The sequence below is a fragment of the Pogona vitticeps genome, chromosome 7, assembly GCF_051106095.1.
Source record: "Pogona vitticeps strain Pit_001003342236 chromosome 7, PviZW2.1, whole genome shotgun sequence".
Lineage (NCBI taxonomy): Eukaryota > Metazoa > Chordata > Lepidosauria > Squamata > Agamidae > Pogona > Pogona vitticeps.
Window position 1 is genome coordinate 8,688,670 of NC_135789.1, and position 22,757 is coordinate 8,711,426.

The window sequence follows — 22,757 nt, forward strand, 5'->3', positions numbered from 1 at the left end:
TCTGTCCGACTCTACCAGGACTCTAGGACAGATTCTGACACCCACCTGGAGACTGGGCAAACAGCCAGAGGGATCTCTGCCACTAGCTTCTATGCCTGATGGAAGTTCTGCACTCAACAGACACCCCTGGGTTCTAGCCTCTGTCTGACACATGTGAGCTTCCTAGGCATAACCATTTATTGACTTTCTCCCTGAATTCTTCTCGGGGAACTTCAACAATCTCTCTTCCTTCCCCCACTTTAGCCTCATAAGAATCCCAGGAACGGGAGGGGGGGAACTGTCTTTCCTAGGGTCACCTCGTGAGTTTCCTGGCCCTGTGGGGAGAAGATCCCAGATCTGTTTTGTCTTGCCCCTTCATTTTGGAAACCAACCACAGGGGCTTCTGTCTGGAAGTCTTAGAGAGTTTTCCTCCTGCACTGTTCTCAATGAAGTCCCTGCCATTGTGCATTTTAAATCGCGTGCCTGTGTGTGCATAAAACTAACTAAGAAATATGATGACCTATCTTATTTATTCATTCAGAAATATTTATTCCCCGCCTTTCTCCTCAAGAGAGCCCAAAGCTGCTAAAACAACACGTTACGAAGGGAGCACTCTAGAAATTAAGGACGGATGAGCAATGGAAAGCAGCTAATTTGGAAAAAAAAGGGGGGGGGAAGAAACTCTTCCAGGAGTAAAATAAAACAAAATAATATAAATCCCCAGGCTCTGCCTGTAATGGAACTGGGCTGGGAGAGATTTTCCTGCCACATCTGCTGGGATTGGAGAAGCCCCATATGGTTCCCAACTCTGCATAGCTGGATCTTGGAGGAACTGGCATTGCTGGGAATAAATTCCTGTTGGCAACTCTTTAGGACGTCCTGGAATGGCTGACCCATTTCTGGGCTTCGAGGTGTAGATTGGACCCCTTGCACTGTAGGGTTGATATTGACAAGACTGAAAATACATGGGACTGAGAAGCATACACAGGACCTGCTTGGGCGGGGGGGGGGGGGAGAGAACCAGAATCTCTCCAGGGTGGGGAAAGCCTTTTGCCCTGTGAATGACCAAAACCAGTATGGGAAGGCAATAATCTCAAGGTATGATGCTCCTCATCCGATGGAAACGCTCTGGAGGATGGGAGGCCATTCTCCCATCTTGGTCCACGTCCTGCCTCAGAGGTGCAAGAAGCTGCAAGAGGGTTGAGAAGATCGGACCATGGGTGGGGGAATGTTATCCTCCCACCCCAGGAGTGACAGCCTGTCCAAATTCCAAAGAGGGGAGGGGTAAAAAAAAAAAGATTAAAAGGGGCAGTGTGAAACAAAGTGTGGAAGTTCAGCGTTGGGGAGGAAAGCTGTTTTGCTGAAAAGGGTCTGCGGGGTGAGGGGGAGGAGACCCCCCCATGCCTCTCTCCACTGGAGAAAGGCAGTGGTGGGTGGCGTGCCTGGCTGCCCGCCCTCGGAGAGGATTCTCATCCTGGGGCATCCACAGGCCATCCAAGGTCACAAGAGGCTTGAGAAAAACTCGGGTTTTAAAGAGCAAGAGGAACCGACAATGGGGAGACGAGGCAGGGGCTGGGGAGGGAAGGTGCGTGCCTTTCCAAAACGGTTTTCTAATTTTAAACAGGCCGCTGCCGTGACCTGTGAAGACAGCTCTGGACAGAGAGGGGAACGGTTACGGAGGAGTTTATAAATAGTCAGGCTGGCACCGGGCGTAAATAAGAAAGCGGGGGAAATGGATGCCGTGTCCTCACAGAGTGTGAACAAGATGTTGCAAACACGAGGTGGAGAGGGGCGGACAAGTGAGGTCAGGCGGCCGAAATCTCAATATAAGGGTTTGGTATTTCTTTAAAGGTAAAGGTTCCCCTTGACATTTTCAGTCCAGTTGTGTCCGACTCTAGGGAGCGGCGCTCATCCCGTTTTTCAAGCCGTAGAGCCAGCGCTTAAGACAGTTTCCATTGCCACGTGGCCAGAGTGATTAGGGAACGCCGTTTTACCTTCCCACCGAGGTGGTACCTATTTATCTACTCGCATTTGCATGCTTTCGAACTGCTAGGTTGGCGAGGAGCTGGGACAAAGCGACGGGAGCTCCCTCCGTCGCGTGGATTCGATCTTATGATTGCTGGTCTTCTGACCCTGCAGCACAGAGGCTTCTGCGGTTTAGCCCACAGTGCCACCACGTCCCTGGCTTTACACAGGTAAAAACGACAGCCAGGCCAACCATCTACAGCAGTGGTCCTCAACCTTGGGGCCTCCAGATGTTCTTGGACTTGAGCCACCAGAAATCCTGGCCAGCAGAGATAGTGGTGAAGGCTTCTGGGAGTTGTAGCCTAAGAACATTTGGAGGCCCAAGGTTGGGGACCATTGATCTACAGGTATAAGTAATAGCCTCCCCCACCCTCCCGGTCCAAAACACAAATTATTTCTGTACGTGAACTTGGAGTGGAACAGCAATGGAGGTCCTCGGGCAGCCTGAACAGCACAGAGAGAGGTGGACGTTCTTATCAGAAGGATGCTTGGCTGGGACAAATCACTCATGGAGTCCAAGACCCGAGTCCATCGTCTTTCTCCTGTCCATCCCAATCTGAATGAATCATCAAGACCCCGAGTCCTGGAGAACAGGGCTCGGAAGGGACCGTTCATCCGCGGGGAGCAAGAGCTAGAGATGAGGCTGACCAACGGCTGCAGAGTTCCACCTCAGCCACTGTTTTCTCCATTCGGGTAAGAGCGACTGCAAGTCTTAAGCCCATGTCTCGTGCTGCATCTGCAGCTGTCCATTAAGACCTGCCGTTTTGTTCCACCAGTTTATGCCCCCTCGAACCCTCTTCTCAAGGGATGCTTACGTAGCTGCCCTCTGCCCTGCTCACCTACCCTCTGGTGCTACCTGGGCCTTACCCACCTTGGAGAGCAAAACCAACAAAACCAGGGCATGAGGCTGCTGGGCCAGCAGGAGAGTCTTCTGCCCCTTGGGGCATTTCTGTGCCCACCTGTTCTTCCCCCTCCCGGCCTCTTTGCCTCAAACACACCTTTCGGGTGAAACCTGGCAGTGACTCCGAGGAGAAACCTAGAGAAGACGAAGGCAGGCTGAGGAGGGAACGAGGGAACCTGGAGGAAGCCAGCAGCACAGCAGATTTTGCCGGGAGCTTCATTCGGAGTGGGCTGTCACGCCATCCATCATCCTCCCCCAGCAGAGAATGAGAGTCAAATCATCAAGGGAACATCTGTTGGCGGCCCCAGGCGCTGGACATCCACCAAAGGTTGCTGTGGGCAATTGCTTGCTAGCTGGGGAATATGGAGGGGTTTTTTGGGGGGAAGACCCCTACCTCCCTGGAATTCAAGGCCTCCGAGCAAGGGCAGCCTTCTCCCATGGTCCCTCTTGTTAAATTACGTCCAGGCTTCTTAATCCAGGTGTGCACAGAGACTGGAACCTTAGCAACCCAAATTAAAGGCTCAGCACATTTCACCGGCTGTGACTCAGAAATCTCATCTCTTGATGCAAATGAGAGGTGAGGCATTGTTGTTTTTTCTAACCTCCTAAATTATCAGCATGTTCACTGCTGATACAAAGCAGAGTGTTGAAAGAGCCAACAGCATAGGATATACTTGTGGCCTGACCGTTCCCCACAAACCCCTCCTTCTGGTCTTGGTTCCCTCAAAAATCCTCTCCTGGAGTTTTTACGTTGCCCTCCCTGAGGCAACATTTCCCAGATGTGTGCAAACCCCGCCATCTAACCAGCTGGGGATCATGGGGTCTGTAGTCCATCCTATTGAGAAAGCAGCAAGCGGGGAAGTCTGGCTTTAAAGCAGTGGTTCCCAACCTTGGCCCTCCAGATGTTCTTAGACTACAGCTCCCAGAAGCCTTCACCCCTTACTGTGCTGGCCAGGATTTCTGGAAATTGAAGTCCAAGAACATCTGGAGGCCCAAGGTTGAGGACCACTGCTTTAAAGGACGGCATTTAACCATCTGCACCATCTAAGCTTTGCCATAGAATAGCGAAGTTGGAAGGGGCCCATAAGGGCATCTAGTCCAAACCCCCTGCTCAGTGCAGGAATACAAAGCAAAGGATATCTGTCAGGGGGTTGTCAAAGTTTACTTTTACTTTACTTTATTGAACGTATACCCTGCCCCTCTAGACAAAGACTACTCGTTTCTCCTGAATGCCTCCAGTGTTGGAGTGCTCACCGTCTCTCGAGATAATTGGTTCCATCGTCTTACTACTCTAACTGTTGGGAAGTTTTTCTTGGCATTCAATCGGAATCTGGTTTCCTGTAACTTGAGCCCATTATTATGTGTCCTGCACTCTGGGATGATCAGAAACAGATCCTGCCCCTCCTCTGTGTGACAGCCTTTCAAGTTTTTGAGAAATGTTATCGTATCACCCCTCAGTCTTCTTTTCTCAAGGCCAAACATACCCAATTCTTTCAGTCTTTGCCACGGATTTGAGTCACCTGGTTTTTCACCTTAATCTCAGCTTCCGGCGAGATCGACATTAGTCACCCCACGTCTAAACACCACAGATTATTTGGGACAGAATTGGCAGAAAACTTGAAAAATTCTTGTCACAATGTTTTTGAGTAAACCCATCCCTGCTTATCCACATGGATCTGTCCATAGAGGGAATTCAAAAGCAGCCACCTCAGCTGTCACTTCCTGGTGTCCATATCTGGAGGTGGTGATTGCTCAGTGCTTTTTACCCAACAAATCCTCAAAGGCATAATTACAACAACTACTATTATTACTACTGATTTTGTGATGCAAAAGATAAGGGGGGGGGAACCCTATATGCCACACTCTGGCATTTCCTCACAAACTGGCCTGGCCGCTCTGGAACAAGCCACTCAAATCCAATACAGATGCCTCACATGACAACAGCAACACAAAACGCCTTTCTTTTCGAGAGGATCCCAAACTGAGACACTGAAGAGACCGTACAGATTCGATGGGGTGGGAGAGTGGGGTCCTCTAAGTAGCCAAACTCAAAATTCTTGCCTCACTCATGACCCAAGAGGGAGAGGAAGAGTCCTCGCTAGTCAACAAATCAACAAAGCTGCAAACTATATCCAGGGGCGCAGAAACATTAGAAAATGAAAAGATGTCCTGAAACTCTGTGCTTTAATTACCATTGGAAACCTTGAGGGGGTGTGGAAGCTAAGCTTGGTCCAAAGAGACCATCCATCCATCCATCCATCCATCCATCCATCCATCCATCCATCCATCCATCCATCCATCCATCCATCCATCCATCCATCCATCCATCCATCCATCCATCTTCCTTCCTGATCCATCCATCCACCCACCCACCCATCCATCTTCCTTCCTGATCCATCCATCCATCCATCCATCCATCCATCCATCCATCCATCCATCCATCCATCCATCCATCCATCCATCCATCCATCCATCCATCCATCCATCCATCCATCCATCCATCCATCCATCCATCTTCCTTCCTGATCCATCCATCCATCCATCCATCCATCCATCCATCCATCCATCCATCCATCCATCCATCCATCCATCCATCCATCCATCCATCCATCCATCCATCCATCCATCACCCCTCACCTTCTTGTTCTTCTTGGCCCAAACGGCTCAGGCCCATCTCCACAGTTCTCACTTCAAAACACCGCACAGAGACACAAGGAACACAAAATGCTTCTCTCATCTGATTACTCAAAACATTGGTGCTCACAACAAGGAACTCAACAAGAATGGGAGCACACTTTTCATTCCCAACCCTCACAGGCAGGTGGAGAAGGACAACATAGATGGCAACCATAAGGAACAAAATTTCTTCCCAACCCAAGATGGGCAGGTTCCTCTCCAAATCCCGATCACCGTACTCGGCATCAAGTAGAAAAAGCCATGTTGCCTTACCTGAAGAAGCCAGTAGCACCTCCTGTGGAAAGTGGGGATGATGGAGGAGTGAACGTAGCAGCCATAGAGGCACTGTGGATGAAGAGGAAAGAGAGACATTGTTCAGCGTTAGAGTCAGAAGAGAGGCATCCAAGAGTTTGCTTTGGCAGTCTAGAGAGAGGCTCCTGTCCTTTTTCACCTGCTGACTCACAAGCCCCGTTGATGTGAAAAACCATGCAGGATCATTGCAAACAGGTTTTTTTCTGTTAAACATCAAAAAAGAAGCCTAAATCCAACTGCTAGTTCTAACTAGTTGGAATGAACTGAGTTGGTTCATTGAATTGACTGCGAAATGGTGAGTCAATACGGATGTAAATGCCACCAAATTATTGCGTCTCCTCTACCTGAGATTAGAGATGGACACCAACCAACCAACCAACCAACCAACCAACCAACCAACCAACCAACCAACCAACCAATAAAAGAACCAGGAAATTCATAAAAAATAAATTGCTGGTTTGTTGGCTCAGGTTTGCCAAAAGCGACAAACCAAAACAAACTGAACCAATGAACTTTTTAAAAGCAATTTTAGTGGTTTGTTTAGTTCATTTGCCCATATTCTCCCTCCTCGCCCCCGACAGCCCGTATTCTCTCCCCCCACCCTGACAATCAGAAGCCCATGGGAGGGACCTAGAGACAGCTGGATCGGCAGGTCAAGCAGCCAATCACGTGGCTCAAAGGGCTCTCGGGGAGTTGCTTGTTGTTATTTATAAGACTGATCCACAGGAGCCATTTTCAGGAACCCTTCTACCTCCAAACCAGGTTAGCTCAGATCTCCAGCAGCACCTTACTTCCATCCTTGGGCAACCTGCCTCTCTTCCCTCCACGCTGCTGACTGCACAACAACCTCTGTACCCTAGCTCAGACCTCCAGCATGGCATAGTCCATGGGGTTTGGGGAATGGTCATTGACCCTCCCCAGTTCACCTCCTGATGAGCAACACCCTGTGACAGGTTCCTTTGCCATGAACCACTGCGGGAATTTCACCCAAGACAGCTGCTCAAGGACCCTTTCCTGGTGGGGGACACCTGCTTTGAGGGTGTATAACTTGAACATCCGAAATCCAAACTTCACCAAACTTGGAGGGGGTGTGGAGGAGGGTGAGGGGAAGCTTCTCTGTGATTTTGGTGTCTCTGGGTAGCTGGGGGGGGCTGTTCTAGCAATAAGCAAGCAAGAAGGAGTGGGTTTTAGTTCCATCCAGTGCTGTGAGATTTGCCGTGCCAGAGCTCAGTGGAGCCAGGAAGGGGGCAACACAGCAGCTCACAAGGAAGGAGTGGGGTGGCCTATCCCCACCTCTTTCCCACAGTCCTTGATGCCTGCTGGCCAGCGGCACCTTGGTGCCTCCAGATCAAAATGGAAGAGAACTGATCTATGACTTTTGACTACCATCTGTCAGTAGCTGGTTAGAAGGATGAGGAAAAGGAAAGAGGCACTAGCAAGGCTCTTAGTCTTCAAAGCCAGAGTGAGGACCAAGGGAAAGGGTGTCACTCTTTACGGATGTTAGTGTGGCGATCCGAAGCCTTGGATGGGTTGCTTGTGTCTTTTTAACCAATCACTCGGCTCTTCGGCACTTGCCTCTCTGCATGCGTGTTTGTTTCTGTATATATGCGCATTCTTGTTTTGCAAATAGAAATGACAACAGACGTTTCTACAGGGACATTTTGGAAACCCTGGCAATTTAAAACAAACAAACAAACAAAAAACCTCCTTCTCTCTTGGTCTCGCACTGGCCATCAAACCTCTCAGGGATGTGTCAGCCATTCTGGAGCCGGGTTGCCCCAGTGTGTGTTGAGTCTGACGGTTTCCTTCTAAACCACCGCTGGTCCAAGAAGGCCACCCACAAAGGTTTAGCGCACAAACAATATCATAAAAGCAACGTCCAGACCAGTGAAAACAGCAAAACCCCCAACTGTCTTTGCAAACAAAACACACAAAAAGCAAACGCATCCTTTCCCTTGTGTAGGAAGTGTGATTCCTTCTCTCCAACTGAGGCCCAAAGGGAGCATGTGGGAAAAAAACACCCTCCACCCGCCCTGAGAATCTTCAAGTATGAACCTTGGTTGACCTTCTGCTGGTGTTGCTCTCTCTCTCTCTCTCTCTCTCTCTCTCTGTGTCTGTGTTTGTGTGTATGTGTGTATGTGCAGAACAGCCTGCTGGTCCCTGGCAGTCCTAAGCACCACCTTCCTCCCTTGCAGGCACACACACATTTTGAGCAGATCTTCCCTGGTTCTGATCCTCAGATGGATTTTCTTGAGGGGAAAACGAGAAAAGCGCAAAGTGCTGTAATTGTTTTTTAGCCCTGCCGTTTATTGTGCTTTATTGGTTATTACGAACGGCCCCTGGACGTTCTGAACCGAAGGTTTGTGTATAGGAATGTTTCCGGCACGTACGTTCCTCCCTTGGGGACCCCAGGGGGGGTCTTTGGCCTCTCATCTTCCTCCCCTAACTGGGGAAGCACTGGAGGAAAAGGCCTGTCTGTTACGTGGCCCTGGTCTCCGTGGAAGAGGGCCATGTCTTCTACCCCTTCCTGCTGGTGGCTGGTCATGCCCATGGGTCTGGGAAGAAAGGGAGGACTTGAGTCAATGTGGCCAAGGCATACAGTGCCCGGCGCTCTGAAGCAGGGGCAAGCAGGGTTGGGGGTAAAAAGTGCTCCAGTGGGCTTATCTCGTTCCGGATGGCACATGTCTTGGGGATGGCGTCAACTTTCAGTTGCCGTCTGGGGCAAAGGACAAGGCAGCACCTCTGAGCCACTCTAGGTAAGAAAGGAAACCGAGATGCCCGTTGGCACTTCCTTCAACACCTACAAAGGGGATCAGGTCCTTCACCACAGCTGGGGGCAGCAGGCTGACTTACAGGGTTCAAGAGGGGCTGAAAGGCACACACAGCTCCGTCCTCTGAATGAGAGAGGAGTGGGCAACGGATGGGTGTCTCACATTGAGCAGCAGGGTTGTGTGTGTTGCCTCCCCTGTATTTGCCCCCGAGGTCTCTTCACATTGCCCGACTGTTGGGCTGGGCTGGGCCCTGGAAACGGCACCTAGTGACCTGGTGTCTCTGGTCAGGAGACTCCACAACCCTCCACCAGCGCTGCTGTCCAGGCCCAGAGGTGGGTTTGGTAGAAAAGAGGGTGGGGGCTCATCAGGGTTCCTCCTGGTGCAAAGGCGATGGGGTTCCCTTTTGGCTTTGCAAGGGGGCGTCTCCTGCATGAAGACCCACTGAGGGTTTAGGAAGAGATGCCAGGCAGGGATGGGTCAGAGAAGTCAGCAAAATCCCATGGGAGGTGGGGATCTAAGACTCCAAGGTAAAGAACTGGGAAGGAAGGAAGGAAGGAAGGAAGGAAGGAAGGAAGGAAGGAAGGAAGGAAGGAAGGAAGGAAGGAAGGAAGGAAGGAAGGAAGGAAGGAAGGAAGGAAGGAAGGAAGGAAGGAAGGAAGGAGCTCAGGATAGATAAGAGGAAGGAAGGAAGGAAGGAAGGAAGGAGCTGATGATTGACAGATGGAAGGAAGGAAGGAAGATGCTGATGATGGACAGATTGAAGGAAGGAAGGAAGGAAGGAAGGAAGGAAGGAAGGAAGGAAGGAAGGAAGGAAGGAAGGAAGGAAGGAGAGATAGGGAGAAGGAAGGAAGGAAGGAGAGATAGGGAGAAGGAAGGAAGGAAGGAAGGAAGGAAGGAAGGAAGGAAGGAAGGAAGGAAGGAAGGAAGGAAGGAAGGAAGGAAGGAAGGAAGGAAGGAAGGAGAGATAGGGAGAAGGAAGGAAGGAAGGAAGGAAGGAAGGAAGGAAGGAAGGAAGGAAGGAAGGAAGGAAGGAAGGAAGGAAGGAAGGAAGGAAGGAAGGAAGGAAGGAAGGAAGGAAGGAGAGATAGGGAGAAGGAAGGAAAGAAAGAAGGAAGGAAGGAGAGATAGGGAGAAGGAAGGAGAGATAGGGAGAAGGAAGGAAGGAAGGAAGGAAGGAAGGAAGGAAGGAAGGAAGGAAGGAAGGAAGGAAGGAAGGAAGGAAGGAAGGAAGGAAGGAAGGAAGGAAGGAAGGATGATAAACTGATCTAAGGATTTCGAGTGATGACGCTGGAACCTTTTTTTAAAAGACTGCCTCAATCTGCAAGTTTGGCCCCCTTCAGTGAGAAAGCATTTTAAAATATCAATGCTATTAAGAGCTATATAGAGTGTAAATATTTAAAAATGAGACATTTGTGTAAATATTAGCAACACCCAGCTGCCATAAACCAGGGGAATAAGATCAAGCAGTTTTTCAGATAAAGGAGAACTCTTGCTTCCTGCTTCTTGGCCGCTTTAATAAAGACCCAAAGTCCGTCCACGGAGGAGCTGCCTTTTTCGGCCTCCTCAGAGACCAGCTTTCCATGGGTTTTCCCAAGAGGGCTGCCCATGTGCCGCCCTGGACCTGTTATATGTTGCGTGAAAAGCTTGGCTCAACCTTGAGTTTTGTGCAACCGACAGGCATTAAAAAAAAGTGATAAAAGATTTTCTGCAGGAAATGCCAGTTTTTACACCCAAGATACTGCTGCTGCCATTGATTGTGTCACTAATGAAGAAGGTACTGGTCTTTTCCCTCTTGTGCAGAAATGAAACCACATCTCATGGCAGTCAGTCGTTTCCCCAACAGTGTCAGGGCACCCTTTCCTTCCCACTGGAGTAAAACCCTTAGGTGACACAGCCTAAACCAACAGTAATAAGAAATGTAGGGAGTCTTCTTTTAACTCTGACTCGGGGTGTCTCAGATCTTCTAATTCCCTTAAGCTTTTCCCCTGATGCCTTCAGGCATGGAATTCCTTCTCTGTGGCTGTTCCTTTAGACTCTGGAACTCCCTCCCACTGGAGGCCAGCCTGGCCCCGTCTTTGCTCTCCTTCTGCAAGCAGGTACAGACCTTTCTCTCCAGGCAGGCTTTCCTTAAGTGACTGGATTCCTGAGTGGGTTTTGCTACATGGATTGCCATACTTTGCTGCTTTGAATGTGTTTTGCTGTTGCTTTCGTTTACTCTTTTTAGTATATTTGTTTCATCCTTTTATTATCATCTATTCACTGTCGTTAGCTTTACGTATTGTCTTTGCATGATGTAAGCCACCTTGGGTCCTTTCTAAGGAGAAAGGTGGCGTAAAATATACAGGGATGGCCCTCAAGCCAGTTCACTTTCTCAAGAAAGCCCATTCTCAATAGGATCGGGGCAATCGCAGTGTCCTGTGGCAGGATCAAGCCCCTTTGGGCTGTGAAAACTCTTTTGCCTTTTGGAAAAGAGAGAATCCCTCCCTCCCTCTGGTCTCGGAATATAGGCACTCAGAAGCACCGTGTTTTAATTTTTTGCATGGTTTTGCAAAACTTAGCAATGTCCGGTGCCTTGTTGTTGAATCGACTTTTACAAAAGAGAGGCATCTCTGATGGGAGCTTTGCATTATTTTTGTTGTAGGTCTGTGTATGTGTGTGTGTGTGTGTTTTGCACATCCACCTGCTCACCCACCCCACCCCGACACTTAGCTTCAGAAAAGGAAGAGAGGCCAAACACACTTAGCGTCTCACTCTTGCGCTGAAGGCAGGAACTCACAGTGAAAATCCTCAACAAGCTGCTTTGACTCCAAACAAGAGATGACAAGATTTCTTCCTGTCCCAAGTGAATCATAATCACAATCATCATCATCATCATCATCATCATCCTAAAACTGCAGAGCTGGAAGGGACCCTCTGGACTGTGGAGTCCAGCTCTTGTCAGGGAGGCATTGCAGGGGATCGAAATCCCAACCTCTGGTTCTGCAGCCAGAGACCTCAACCCCTGAGCGATCCATAGGTTAATCCCCAGCCGCATTCCTCCCTCTGCGTTTTGCACCCTGAAGATCCTACCCCACCACCGTGGGTCAAGGAACAAATGCTTGGCCTTCCAGCCCTCATTCAACCTATGGTCTTCCTTTCTGAGTCTTGAGAAAGCTTCCTTGAGCCAGGAATTCAAACCACACGACCCTCGATGCAAAGGCATCAGTTCGAGAGGTGCATAAATTCTTCAGCACCGAAAATTCCTTTGGAAGTGGAGAAAGACATCATTTTTGGGGGGAGAAAATCCTAATAAAAGCCTCCAGGGCCTTGCTTCATTAGCGGGAGAACCCACCAGAGGATTAGCGGGAGGAGAAGATGAAGCCAGTTCAGGTGAGCCATTAAAAAGGACACCCACTTATTGGGGAACGCACAAAGCAGGAAGAGAGGCTGCTTTCCCCACTCCAGATAATCACCCACGAGGGCGGCTCGAATTAAGAAGGATTTTTCAAGCCTGCCAGCTTTTTGAGATATTTTTTAACAAAAGCAAAATGCCAACACTTAATGATATTTTCAAAACAAGTCTAGTGGGGAAACAGAGACAACCCAGCCGCCCCTTGCTGATAATAAGACCATGAAAGGGGGGGGGGGGAAGAGATAATATTTTATCAAAGGAAAGTGGAGCGGGTTAATCCTACCCTGAAAGGACAGAGCAAGAAAGTGGAGTCCCTTTATTACACAGATCCAAAGAGCCCAATGTGGCCTTAGACGCTACAAGTAGAAAGGAAGGGAAATCCTTGGGTAGCCTTGAGAAAATAAGACTGAGGGGAGATAGGACAGCATTTTTCAAATACTTGAAAGGTAGGAGGGGCAGGATCTGTTCTCCATCTGTCCGAGTGCAGGATATGCAGCAATGGGTTGAAGCTACAGAAAGCCAGATTTTGGATGAATATCAGAAAAAACCCCACTTCCTAACTGTTAGAGCAGTACAACAACGGAACCAATGTAACCAACGAATGCAGGAAGTGCTGAACACTCCAACGCTAAAGGGATTCCAAAGAAAAGTAGAGAAAGGATGACACATTTGAAATACTTGTTGAGGAGGAGCAGGATCTGTTCTCGATCTGTCCAGAGTGCAGGACGTGCAAGAATGGGTTCAAGTTGCAGGAAACCAGATTTTGGTTGAATATCAGGAAAAACCTCCCAACTGTTAGAGCCGTACGACAACGGAACTCATGACCTCAAGAAGTAATGAATCCTCCAACACTGGAGGCATTTAAGAGAAACTGAGACATTCCCCTGACAGATACCCTTTGATTTGTATTCCTGCCGTGAGCAAGGGGTTGGACTCGATGGCCTTAGAGGTCCCTCCCAACTTCATTGATTCTTTCCCACTGACAACCATCCATCATGCAGCTCCTGGAACTGGTAACAGGAGTAACCTCCCCCCCCCCCATGCACTAGAAAAAGTGTGCAGGGAAAAAAAAGTACTTTCTTCAGAAACAAGCTTAGACACCTATTATGTGTTATCCCAAACTCTGAAAGGCTCGGAAAAAGATGGACAGGAGTAAAAATGCCTACCCGTTAATCAATTCATATGTGCTTCGTGGAAAAAGTGGCAGGAAAGTAAGCCTGTATTTTTTTACCTCGGAAGACAGAGTACCCGAAGCTGGGGCTTCAGAGCAGACGAGGAACTTTCCCCGGATCTGGGCCGCCCACACCTCCAGAGCCGGGGGCTCTTCCTCTCTCTGGTTCTCTCCTGTGAATTTCCTCACAATGATTTCTTCTCACTGATTGCGCGCCAGAGGGGACAGGATGATGGGCTGCGGGGGGGGGGGGTCCTGCAAGCAATATCCCCACCCCCACCTGAGCCCCCCCACTGAAGCCGAGGAGAGAAGACAAATGCCTTCATTTCCAAAACCTTCATTGGGGGGGAAGGTGAGACTAACTCGAGGCAGTGGACACGGCTTTCTTTCCCCGGGGGGGGGCGCAAGAGCGAGCCTCCCACGTCTCCCTGGCAGCCCCCAGCCTGAAAATGCGGTTCCTATTAACGGGAGATCAGAGCTGCCGATTAAAATCCCATTTGTCTCCCACGAGCAGGAAGGTGGGGAGCTCCTTGCAAAGAGCCGGTCGCTCCAGAATTAATTTTAACTAAACAGGTTCTAATCGGATTCTGCCTCTGGAGAGAGAGGAAGAGCGCCGAGCGAGGCTGGACTTTGCTTTTGGGGGGGGCGCAGAAAAAGTTTTTTGGGGAAAAGTTTTTAAGCAGAGAAACCTTTCTTCCCTCGCTTCTTCCCCAGGAGAAGCTGCTCACAGAGCCTTCTCGGAGGTAACACCGGACAGACCCCTGCCGAAACACCTGCCAACATCTGGCCATCGCTCCCCCAGGCACAGCTGGATCCACTAAGGAGTGGCCTCCATGGTTTTCCCAGTCCGTCCTCTCTGGGACGCGGCACCCCTCAAATGCGAACCAAGGCTGAGCCAAGCTGGACCAGCTTGGAGGGCACCTGAGAGAGAGAGAGAGAGAGAGAGAGCTGACCCAAGAACTTCGCCGCCCGAGGCAAAAGAGAAAGTCTCCATCTGGGACTGTGGGGTGGATAGGGCTTCCAGAAACCTGGGTTCAATTCCCCACTTAGGCAGGATGCTCACTGGATGGCCATGGGCCAGTCACAAGGTCTGAGCGAACTCCTCCACAGGGGTGTCGTGAGAACACTGTCTCGGCAGAGTTATGAAAAACGGAGACCCCCTTAAATGGAGACCCACTTTTATCAGCGGCTTCTTGCGGACCCCCAAGCGCAGGATGCTCCCTAACTTGAGTTGCCCCTTTAGGAGAAAGCGGGGGGCACCCCCCCACACACATACATGATGCCACCGCACCTTCCGGGTTGCCACTACTGGGAGAAGGAGAGAAAGCCCCATTTCGAGGAAAACAAATCTTAATAAATCCAATCGCCGGAATAAAGACGACATGAGTAAAGACGGCAATAAAAATTAAATGCATTTCCAGATAAAAAGACATAAAATTCATGTTGGAGACATAAATTTGGGGAAAAAAGGAGGGGGGGAAAAAAGGCAGGGGACTTTTTTTTTTCCTGAAGGGGCATGAGGCAGGATTTCTGAGATTAATAATATATTAAAGGCCTATAAAGCGAAATAACAGCTAAAAAATTGATAACACGTTACAATTGGATTTAAAGCAATGAGAAATTTTGACGGGGGAGGAGAGGGAGAGAGATTTAATTGACGCAAGGCTGAAAGTAGTGTTCTCAGAAAAGACTGATTACAAAAACTGAGTGTGGAAAATGGAGCAGGTTGGAGGTGGAAACGTGGAGACAGAAAGCATGATCTCCCAAGCCAGAGGGTTTAAAAATATATATATATTTATAGATGATGATGATGATGATGATGATGATGATGATGATGATGATGATGATGATGAAGAAGAAGAAGAAGAAGAAGAAGAAGAAGAAGAAGAAGAAGAAGAAGAAGAAGAAGAAGAAGAAGAAGAAGAAGAAGATGATGTATGGAAATGAGAGCTGGACCATAAAGAAAGCTGACCACCGAAGAATTGATGCTTTTGAATTGTGGTGTTGGAGGAATCTCTTGAGAGTCCCCTGGACTGCAAGGAGATAAAACATATCCATTCTGAAGGAAATCAACCCTGAGTGCTCCCTGGAAGGACAGATCCGGAAGCTGAGGCTCCAATACTTTGGCCATCTCATGAGAAGAGAAGACTCCCTGGAAAAGACCCTAATGTTGGGAAAGTGTGAAGGCAAGAGGAGAAGGGGATGACGGAGGATGAGATGGATGGACAGGGTCACCAAAGCGACCAACATGAATTTGACCCCAACTCCGGGAGGCAGTGGAAGACAGGAGGGCCTGGCGTGCTCTGGTCTATGGGGTCACGAAGAGTCGGACACGACAAAATGACTAAACAACCACATTATTATTCCAAAGATTCTGAGCCTCCCAGCCACTGAAAAAGTCTCTGTGCAGCTTCTGGAGATGAGAGCCAAGATATATCCTGGGGATGAGGGTGCAGAGATGGAAAGGGTCACCCTCTGATCCTCTTCATCTTCCCGGTGAGGAAGAAAGGGTCTGGAGAGGACACCTCCATCGGAGGCCTCTCCTGCTCACGTGAGCCATTGGAAGAATTTCGATGAAAACCAACTTCCACAAAGCCAACAGACTCTGTCTCAGGAAGCCTGGGGAGGGGCTTGAAAGGAAAGAAGCCCAAGCAGCTGAAATTTCCTGGGGGGTGGGAAAGGGACCCCTTGCTGAGCAACCCAGTGTGTGTGTGTGACTTTGGGACATGACATGATGACGACCGTGTGAAGAAACCTCCCTGTCAACCCTCTGCGCTCAAACACAGGACACATGGAAAGCCAGAGAAAGGATCTCTGGACTAAGGAAGCCGGGTCTGCTCATTTTTAGGTTCCTATCGGAGCCGAGGTCACCCTGTTGATCATCCCACTGAAGCTGTCATGTTTAGTTCCCCCTTTAAAAAAAATTGACAGCCACGTTAATACTAAATGAGTTGATTATGATCAGTTTATCACAATGAATTAATGATAGGGAAATGAAATGAGGTCTCTGTTTACTGCAGCTGCTCTTGAAAAATGGCATTTCAAGACACTCTGAACAAATTGCCAAAACCTTCTCGGGTGGCTCTGATTTCTGCCGGAGGCTTTAAGCAGAGTTTGAAAGGGAGGGTTGTCAGGAAGCACCTTAGGATGCAGGAAGCATCAAGGGCTTGTGGTGATAAATTTGCCCCTCAGTGTCAATGCCTCCCCGTGTTAAGCAGCTCCTCATGGCTCCGTTTGGCCACCCAAGAGCATATGCCACGAAGGCAGTGGCGATGGCCACTTCTCTGCCTTTCAGCATTTCCGCTCCCTCTGATAACAGCTGTTGCAGAAGGAGGAGGGTTCTTGCTCGTCTCCTCCTCCCAGATGAGGGCAAAGAAACACTCGCCCCCACCCTGTGTTTGGATTTGGGTTTGTGGCTCTCGACCAGAGAACAAGAATAAATTTGGCACAAGTGATGCAAACGGCAAGCAACGCAATGTGCGCACACACAAAAATAGCAATTTTGAAGACTTAAAGCCTCGGAGGGGGTGTTTGTATCTTTTTAAACCATCAGTCTGGCATCCGTGCTTGTTGTCTTTGTATTTCAGAGGGAAAGGGTCCTGGCTTTGCGCAGAAACCAAATGTGGGTCGTGCAGAGTTGCTGATGAGAAAGAACAGACATCCTTTCTACACTCTTGTCCGGCCAAGGAAGCTTTAATTCATGGGGTGTGTGTGTGTGTTGAAATCATTTAGTGCATATTCATAATATTTTGCCTGCTGACTCTCAGTGAAGTTTGGGTTTAAGCACTCCTGTACTTTCTCATAGCGTGCTGCATACTAGATGTTAGGTGGGCTTGCAGAAACGCCGGCGGGATGCACGTTCGTCACGATCCTAGCAAACTAGGAATCCCTGCGGGCCTTTTCCTTGCTCTGAAGGATGATTTTTTTTTTGCTCTAGAGCTCCCCAATCAGTTGGTCAAAAGGAAGATACGAAGCATATTTTGGCCAGCTCCCAAGCAATCTTTCTCAGGGGGTTTCCCATCCGCCCCCTTAATGACTCATGTGTTTTGCATAATTCTTTTTTAAAAGATGAATCAGGGGATGAACGGCGCTTACCAAATGTCAAGCTGGGAGCCTGGTTATTGGTGCTGGTGATAAGGGACCTTGGATGCCTACGGCATATGCAGAGACAGATCTACCAGGCAATCCCTGATCGTTGGCTCGGGGAGACTGGGCACGCATGGGCATGGACCCCTGGCAGCCCCTTCTCCTCTTGTGGTCTCTATGTCGCTCCGCCCGGCCTCCCCACCTTTTTCCGATTTTCTGGTCTAGCTGGCAGGCATCTGGAGCACATCATTTTTGGAAGCAGGACTCTAAGGAAGGTCGCTGTGGCTTTTCACCCCAACTCTTTAGGACCCTGGGACCCAGAAGCACAGAATCTGGAGAATATTTAGCCCAGCCCCTGCTCGTGGCACGTGGCATCCCTGAGCGATGCTTCTCCAGCCACTGCTTCCACACTTCCAGCATCTGCCTGCTTCCGGATGTCCCACATCAGTGAAACACAGAAGGAGCAAAGCAAGCCGTTGCAAGAGAACTCGACAGGCGTGTCTTTTTGCTTCTTGCACAGAGACGATCACGAACAGCACAAAAAAAGAGGCTTTCTCTCATCCAGATATTATCATCTCTCTATTCGATCTCCGAGGCAGGGCTTTTTCACCGACGGACTTTGCTAAAGGGGTGGGGTGGGGGGCGTCAGCAGGGAGGAGTGGATGACATGAAGGCCCCGGAATTGCGGAAAGCGGGAATTTGTGAATCCGAAACAGAATTCGCAAACAGCTCCTCTTGCAGAACCTTGGAGGTGATTTCTTGCCACGTCAACTGGACGTAGGGTGGCCACCGAGCAAGCCGTCAAAGAGGAAGCCGACTTCAATGTCAAATTTATGGGGAGCAAATGGAAAATTAAGGCTTCCCCCCCAGCTGAAGCAAAAGCCCCACTGTCTCATACTGAAACGAGAAGATGGGGTGCACAGTGGGCCGAGTTTGTTGCTGCTAGCGCTGCCCCCCCACTCCTTTCTACCCTTTTTCTTTTCTACCTTCCCTACTCTTTAGATCAGATGCAGATCGGGTGGCCCTTCAAACAGAGGATGGTTCTCCCTAAAGGGGTACATGAGGCCACCCTTCCTGAATATCCCAGCTGAGGGGGGTAAATTCAAAGGAGGCAGATGCGGGAAGCTTTGCCTGAACCGGGCATGGAGAGAAAGTGCAGAGAGGGAAAGGACGAGCGGCTCCCATCTTCAGGCTTAGAACTCAGATATGTGATTGCCTGGAGGCGCCGACATAAGCAGGGAGGCATGATGGAGAGGTATAAAACGATGCAAGGGATGGATCGAGTGGAGAGAGGGAAGCTCTTTTCCCTCTCATGCAAGGCCAGAACCAGGGGACCTCCACTCCAATGGAGTGCTGGGAGAACAGACCAAAGATAATATTTCTTGACCCAGCATGTTGTTAGTCTGTGGAACTCCGTGCCACAGGATGGGGTGATTGGCATCTGGCCAAGATGCCTTCAAAAGGAGATCAGACCGATTCCTGGAGGAAAACTCCATCGCAGGTGACAAACCATGATGGGGATGTACTATAATCTCCAGGCTTAAAAAAGGAAGGGACCTCCAAAGGCCAGAGGCAGGGAAAGGGGTATCGGGAGACAGGTGTCCCGTTGTCTCATGAGCTTCCAGGAGCATCTGGTGGGGTCACGGCGAGAGACAGGGAGCTGGACAAGATGGGCCCTCGGCCTGATCCAGGAGGGCGCTTCTGAGCTTCTTATGTAAGGAGACATAACTCTTCTATTACGGCAGTTCCACGGGCTGCGGATCTGGGCCCAATTCAAAGGGTTGTTTCAAAGGGTTGAAAGCCCTAAGCAGCTCCAAACTTTCTCAAGGGCCGCACCTCCCATTACGTATGAGCCTGCTTGGCTGTTAAGACCCTCAGGAGAGGCCTTTTTCTCAGTCCCATCATCCTCACAGGTGTGTTTGGTGGGGCCGCGGTGGCTGCCCCTTTAGACTCTGGAACTCCCTCCTACCGGAGGCCGGCCTGGCCCCATCCATGAGCAAATAGCTACCAAGTAGGGTTTTTAAAAAAATGGATTGTGTGATGCACGGCGGCTTGGAATGTGTCACTGATGTCGCTTTTGGTTTGCCGCTTCTTAAAGCGGCATTTGTTTGATTCTTGAACCCTTGCTGAGTTTTTTTTTGCCTGGGCTTTTTGTCTCCTGAGCACATGGCCTGGGGGTGGGGCCTAGGGGTGGGACTTCCTGATTTAAAAGAGCGTGTTCCAGGCCCTGAACCCTTTCTCCTAGGAAGCTGGGCTGAGGGCGAAGGCCAGGTCTGTTTGCATGGATGCCTTGCTGAGTTTTTTTCTTCCTGGGCTTTTTGTCTCCTGAGCACATGGCCTGGGGGTGGGGCCTAGGGGTGGGACTTCCTGATTTAAAAGAGCGTGTTCCAGGCCCCTGAACCCTTTCTCCTAGGAAGCTGGGCTGAGGGCGAAGGCCAGGTCTGTTTGCATGGATGCCTTGCTGAGTTTTTTTTTTTGCCTGGGCTTTTTGTCTCCTGAGCACATGGCCTGGGGGTGGGGCCTAGGGGTGGGACTTCCTGATTTAAAAGAGCGTGTTCCAGGTATGGTAAATAGGAAAGGCAATGAGATTTGCATAAGCCGGGGGGTCAGGAAAGTTTTTAAGGATCAGATCATACTTTTGCACTATTAAAGAGCAGGCCGGGTAGGTGGGGCTCGTCAGCCATGGAAGGCAGCCCATCTAGGAGAAGGAAAACTCCAATTTCAAACCTCCACTGCCTTGTGGCTATATCTACTCATGGAAAAGGCTTCAGGAGCTAACCTCGAGGCAAAATCCGGAGCTGGAGTCCCGAAGGCAGCATGTGTCGCTCTGCCAACTCCTGCGACATTGCTGGAACCAGTTGTATTGGCTCTTGCCTTTCCATTGGACTATTTCAGCAATGTGGAGAGGGGGGATTTGCTGCTTGGGTAACAGCCTATCCTCCATATTACCTTACCCGGGCTTCATGCTCTGGAGAGGACACTCCTCGATTCAGAGCATGTTACCATAGTCTCTCGAGACTGAAGGATGCCTATGATGAACCCTTTCTGTTTTCGGCTATCCATATCGCCTCCGTGATGTTAGCTGCCTCGGGTCCTTGTGAAGGAGGAAGGCAGGACAACAATATTTTAAATGCATAAGACACGTTAGACAAAGAGCGCAGAATTTGGCAAGCCTATGGGGTTTCTTGGGAGACGGCCCCTCTTGCCAGCCACTGCTCCCTTATTTGTCCCCCAGCAGTTGATCTGGACCAAAGGGGTCATATTGGCCCTGCTTGGCAATCTGCTGTTGACAGGGTTACTTCCTCCATCCCTTTTCTCTCTCTCTCTCTCTCTCCCCTACACTGTCTCTTTCCCGCAATCAATCCTCTGCACAGGCAGAAGTGAATCAGCTTCCAACCAGGTCTTCATATAATTAGAAAATCAATGCTTATTTGCTGGTGAGACACCTCCTGGCAAGGATCCTGCTTACCATAATTTAATATTTCAATCAGCTCGGGCTTTTTGTTGATTTCTACTTTGCAAAGTGGCCCGGCTCCTCGGCGCGGTGTGGCGGCGACGCTCGCACTCCCCGAAGAGGATTTAATTATTCTCGCCATGGATTCCACGCCCACGAGCCCACGGCGCCGAGCCTGCGCCCGCCCGCCCGTCGGGGCCGATGCCGAAAGGAGTCCGCTTCAAAGGAGGTCGGAGAGACCCCTTCGCCAGCAGAGGCGAGTCTGCACACCAAGCCGTCCAGATTTTCCAGGGAAAGGGGCGAGAGCGGTGGTTCTGGGGGGACCGGGGCCCATATTCCCCAGAGAGGGATCCTTACTGAGGTTTCGTTTCGGGGGGCTTGCAACCGCGCTCAGCCTGCATTTCCAGGAAGCGGCTTGTGCTGGATGGAGAGTGACGGGTCAAGAAGAGTCACCACCTAACAGAAGGATCATCTCCAGAAAGGACGGCCCAAGAGGAGACTGAGCAGCACAAAACTGCAATGCCGTGTTAAATGTCCAGACACAAATAGTAAGAAATAGTGGTCAACATTTAAAAAACACTACAGTGCATCTCACCCAAGTGGGAACCCTGTAGAGCACACGGCCTGCATGCCTGCGGGGGAGGCTCTCACGGTGGGTGATGGCCAACTTCAAAGTCCCAGACAAGAAGAAGAAGAAGAAGAAGAAGAAGAAGAAGAAGAAGAAGAAGAAGAAGAAGAAGAAGAAGAAGAAGAAGAAGAAGAAGAAGAAGCAGCAGCAGCAGCAGCAGCAGCAGCTTAGAATGGCAGAGCGGGAAGGGACCCTCTAGATCATCCAGTCCAGCCCCTCCCAAGAAAGCACATGAAGAATCGAACTCCCAACCCTCTGGCTCTGCAGCCGGAGACCTCAACCCCTGAGCTCTCCAGCTGTTATTTCACACGCACCCCTCTTCCTCCTCCAGGATCTTTAAACCAGACTCGGAGCGGGTCCCTCGGCCACGGGAAGACCGTCTTCCCTCAGAGAGCGCCTGATGCCACCCTGGCTGCCTCCATACACAAGACATTTCAACGCCCTTTCTTGTGAGCCTTTCGACCACATTTAACTCCTTTCTGCCCAAGGGCCGTTGAATTCCCCAGCACTGCTTTCAGGCAACTAGTAGCCCTCCTCCTGCCCTCAACAAACCCCACCCCAATACATACATATTTTCTTAATGTCCCACTTTATAAGGACCAAAACTATCCCACTCCCCATGAGAGATGGGGAAGCTCTTCTACTCTGCATCCCAGCACAGTGGGAGACCTTTTAATAATCCTGTGATCTGAAGATGATGATCCCACATGAGATGCTCTCCTCAAAGCTCCTGGTCCCTGGGTTTCTCCACTTGCCCAGCCTGCCGTCTTGAAAGGGAGAGGAAGAAAGGACAGGCAGGATGAGGAGGGTGGGTGTCAGCCTGCAAAGGCCAGACTAGAAAGCCTTCTTCTCCAAGACCACCAAAGGAGAAAGAAAAAAAAAACCCATGTTCTCAGTCAGTTCCTGGCACAGGAGACAGGGCAGCTCTCTCTCTCTCTCTCTCTCTCTCTCTCTCTCTCTCTCTCTCTCTCTGTGCATGAACTCTGGCCATTAACCACCACTCCCCTTTAGCCTGTTCGCCTCTTTCTTCTCTTCCAGGAGATGCAAAAGGCCGCAGAAATGTAGGGAACAAAGATGGCCATTTCAGCAGGGAGGTGGCCTTCGCCCCACAGCCGTGCCCTCAAAGCTGCCTTGGTTGGAAAGCTGCTCTCGGGGTGGCATGTTGTCACACGGAGGTCAGGACAGAGAAAAGCCAGCGAAAGGATGTGTGTGTCTGTGTGTGAGAGAGACACACATACACAGAGAGAGTTATCTAAAAATGCATGTTACAAGCAGCATAGGAAGAGGAGCCCTTATTCTTTGCTGTAGCCAAAACAACTAAGCGTCGTCACCAGGCGGTGGCAAGAACCACGAACGTTCCACC

At 50.0% G+C, this 22,757-nt stretch overlaps 1 protein-coding gene across 4 annotated transcripts in view; it reads right to left on the reverse strand.

The window, feature by feature from the left end:
• CAMTA1 (calmodulin binding transcription activator 1) overlaps positions 1-22,757 on the reverse strand; it is a 583,032-nt gene that overhangs the window by 155,063 nt on the left and 405,212 nt on the right. For all 4 annotated transcript variants that reach the window (XM_078379134.1, XM_072977723.2, XM_072977721.2 and 1 more), the window contains exon 5: positions 5,855-5,926. In XM_078379134.1, the coding sequence (XP_078235260.1) occupies positions 5,855-5,926 (72 nt within the window). The remainder of the gene's footprint in view (positions 1-5,854; positions 5,927-22,757) is intronic.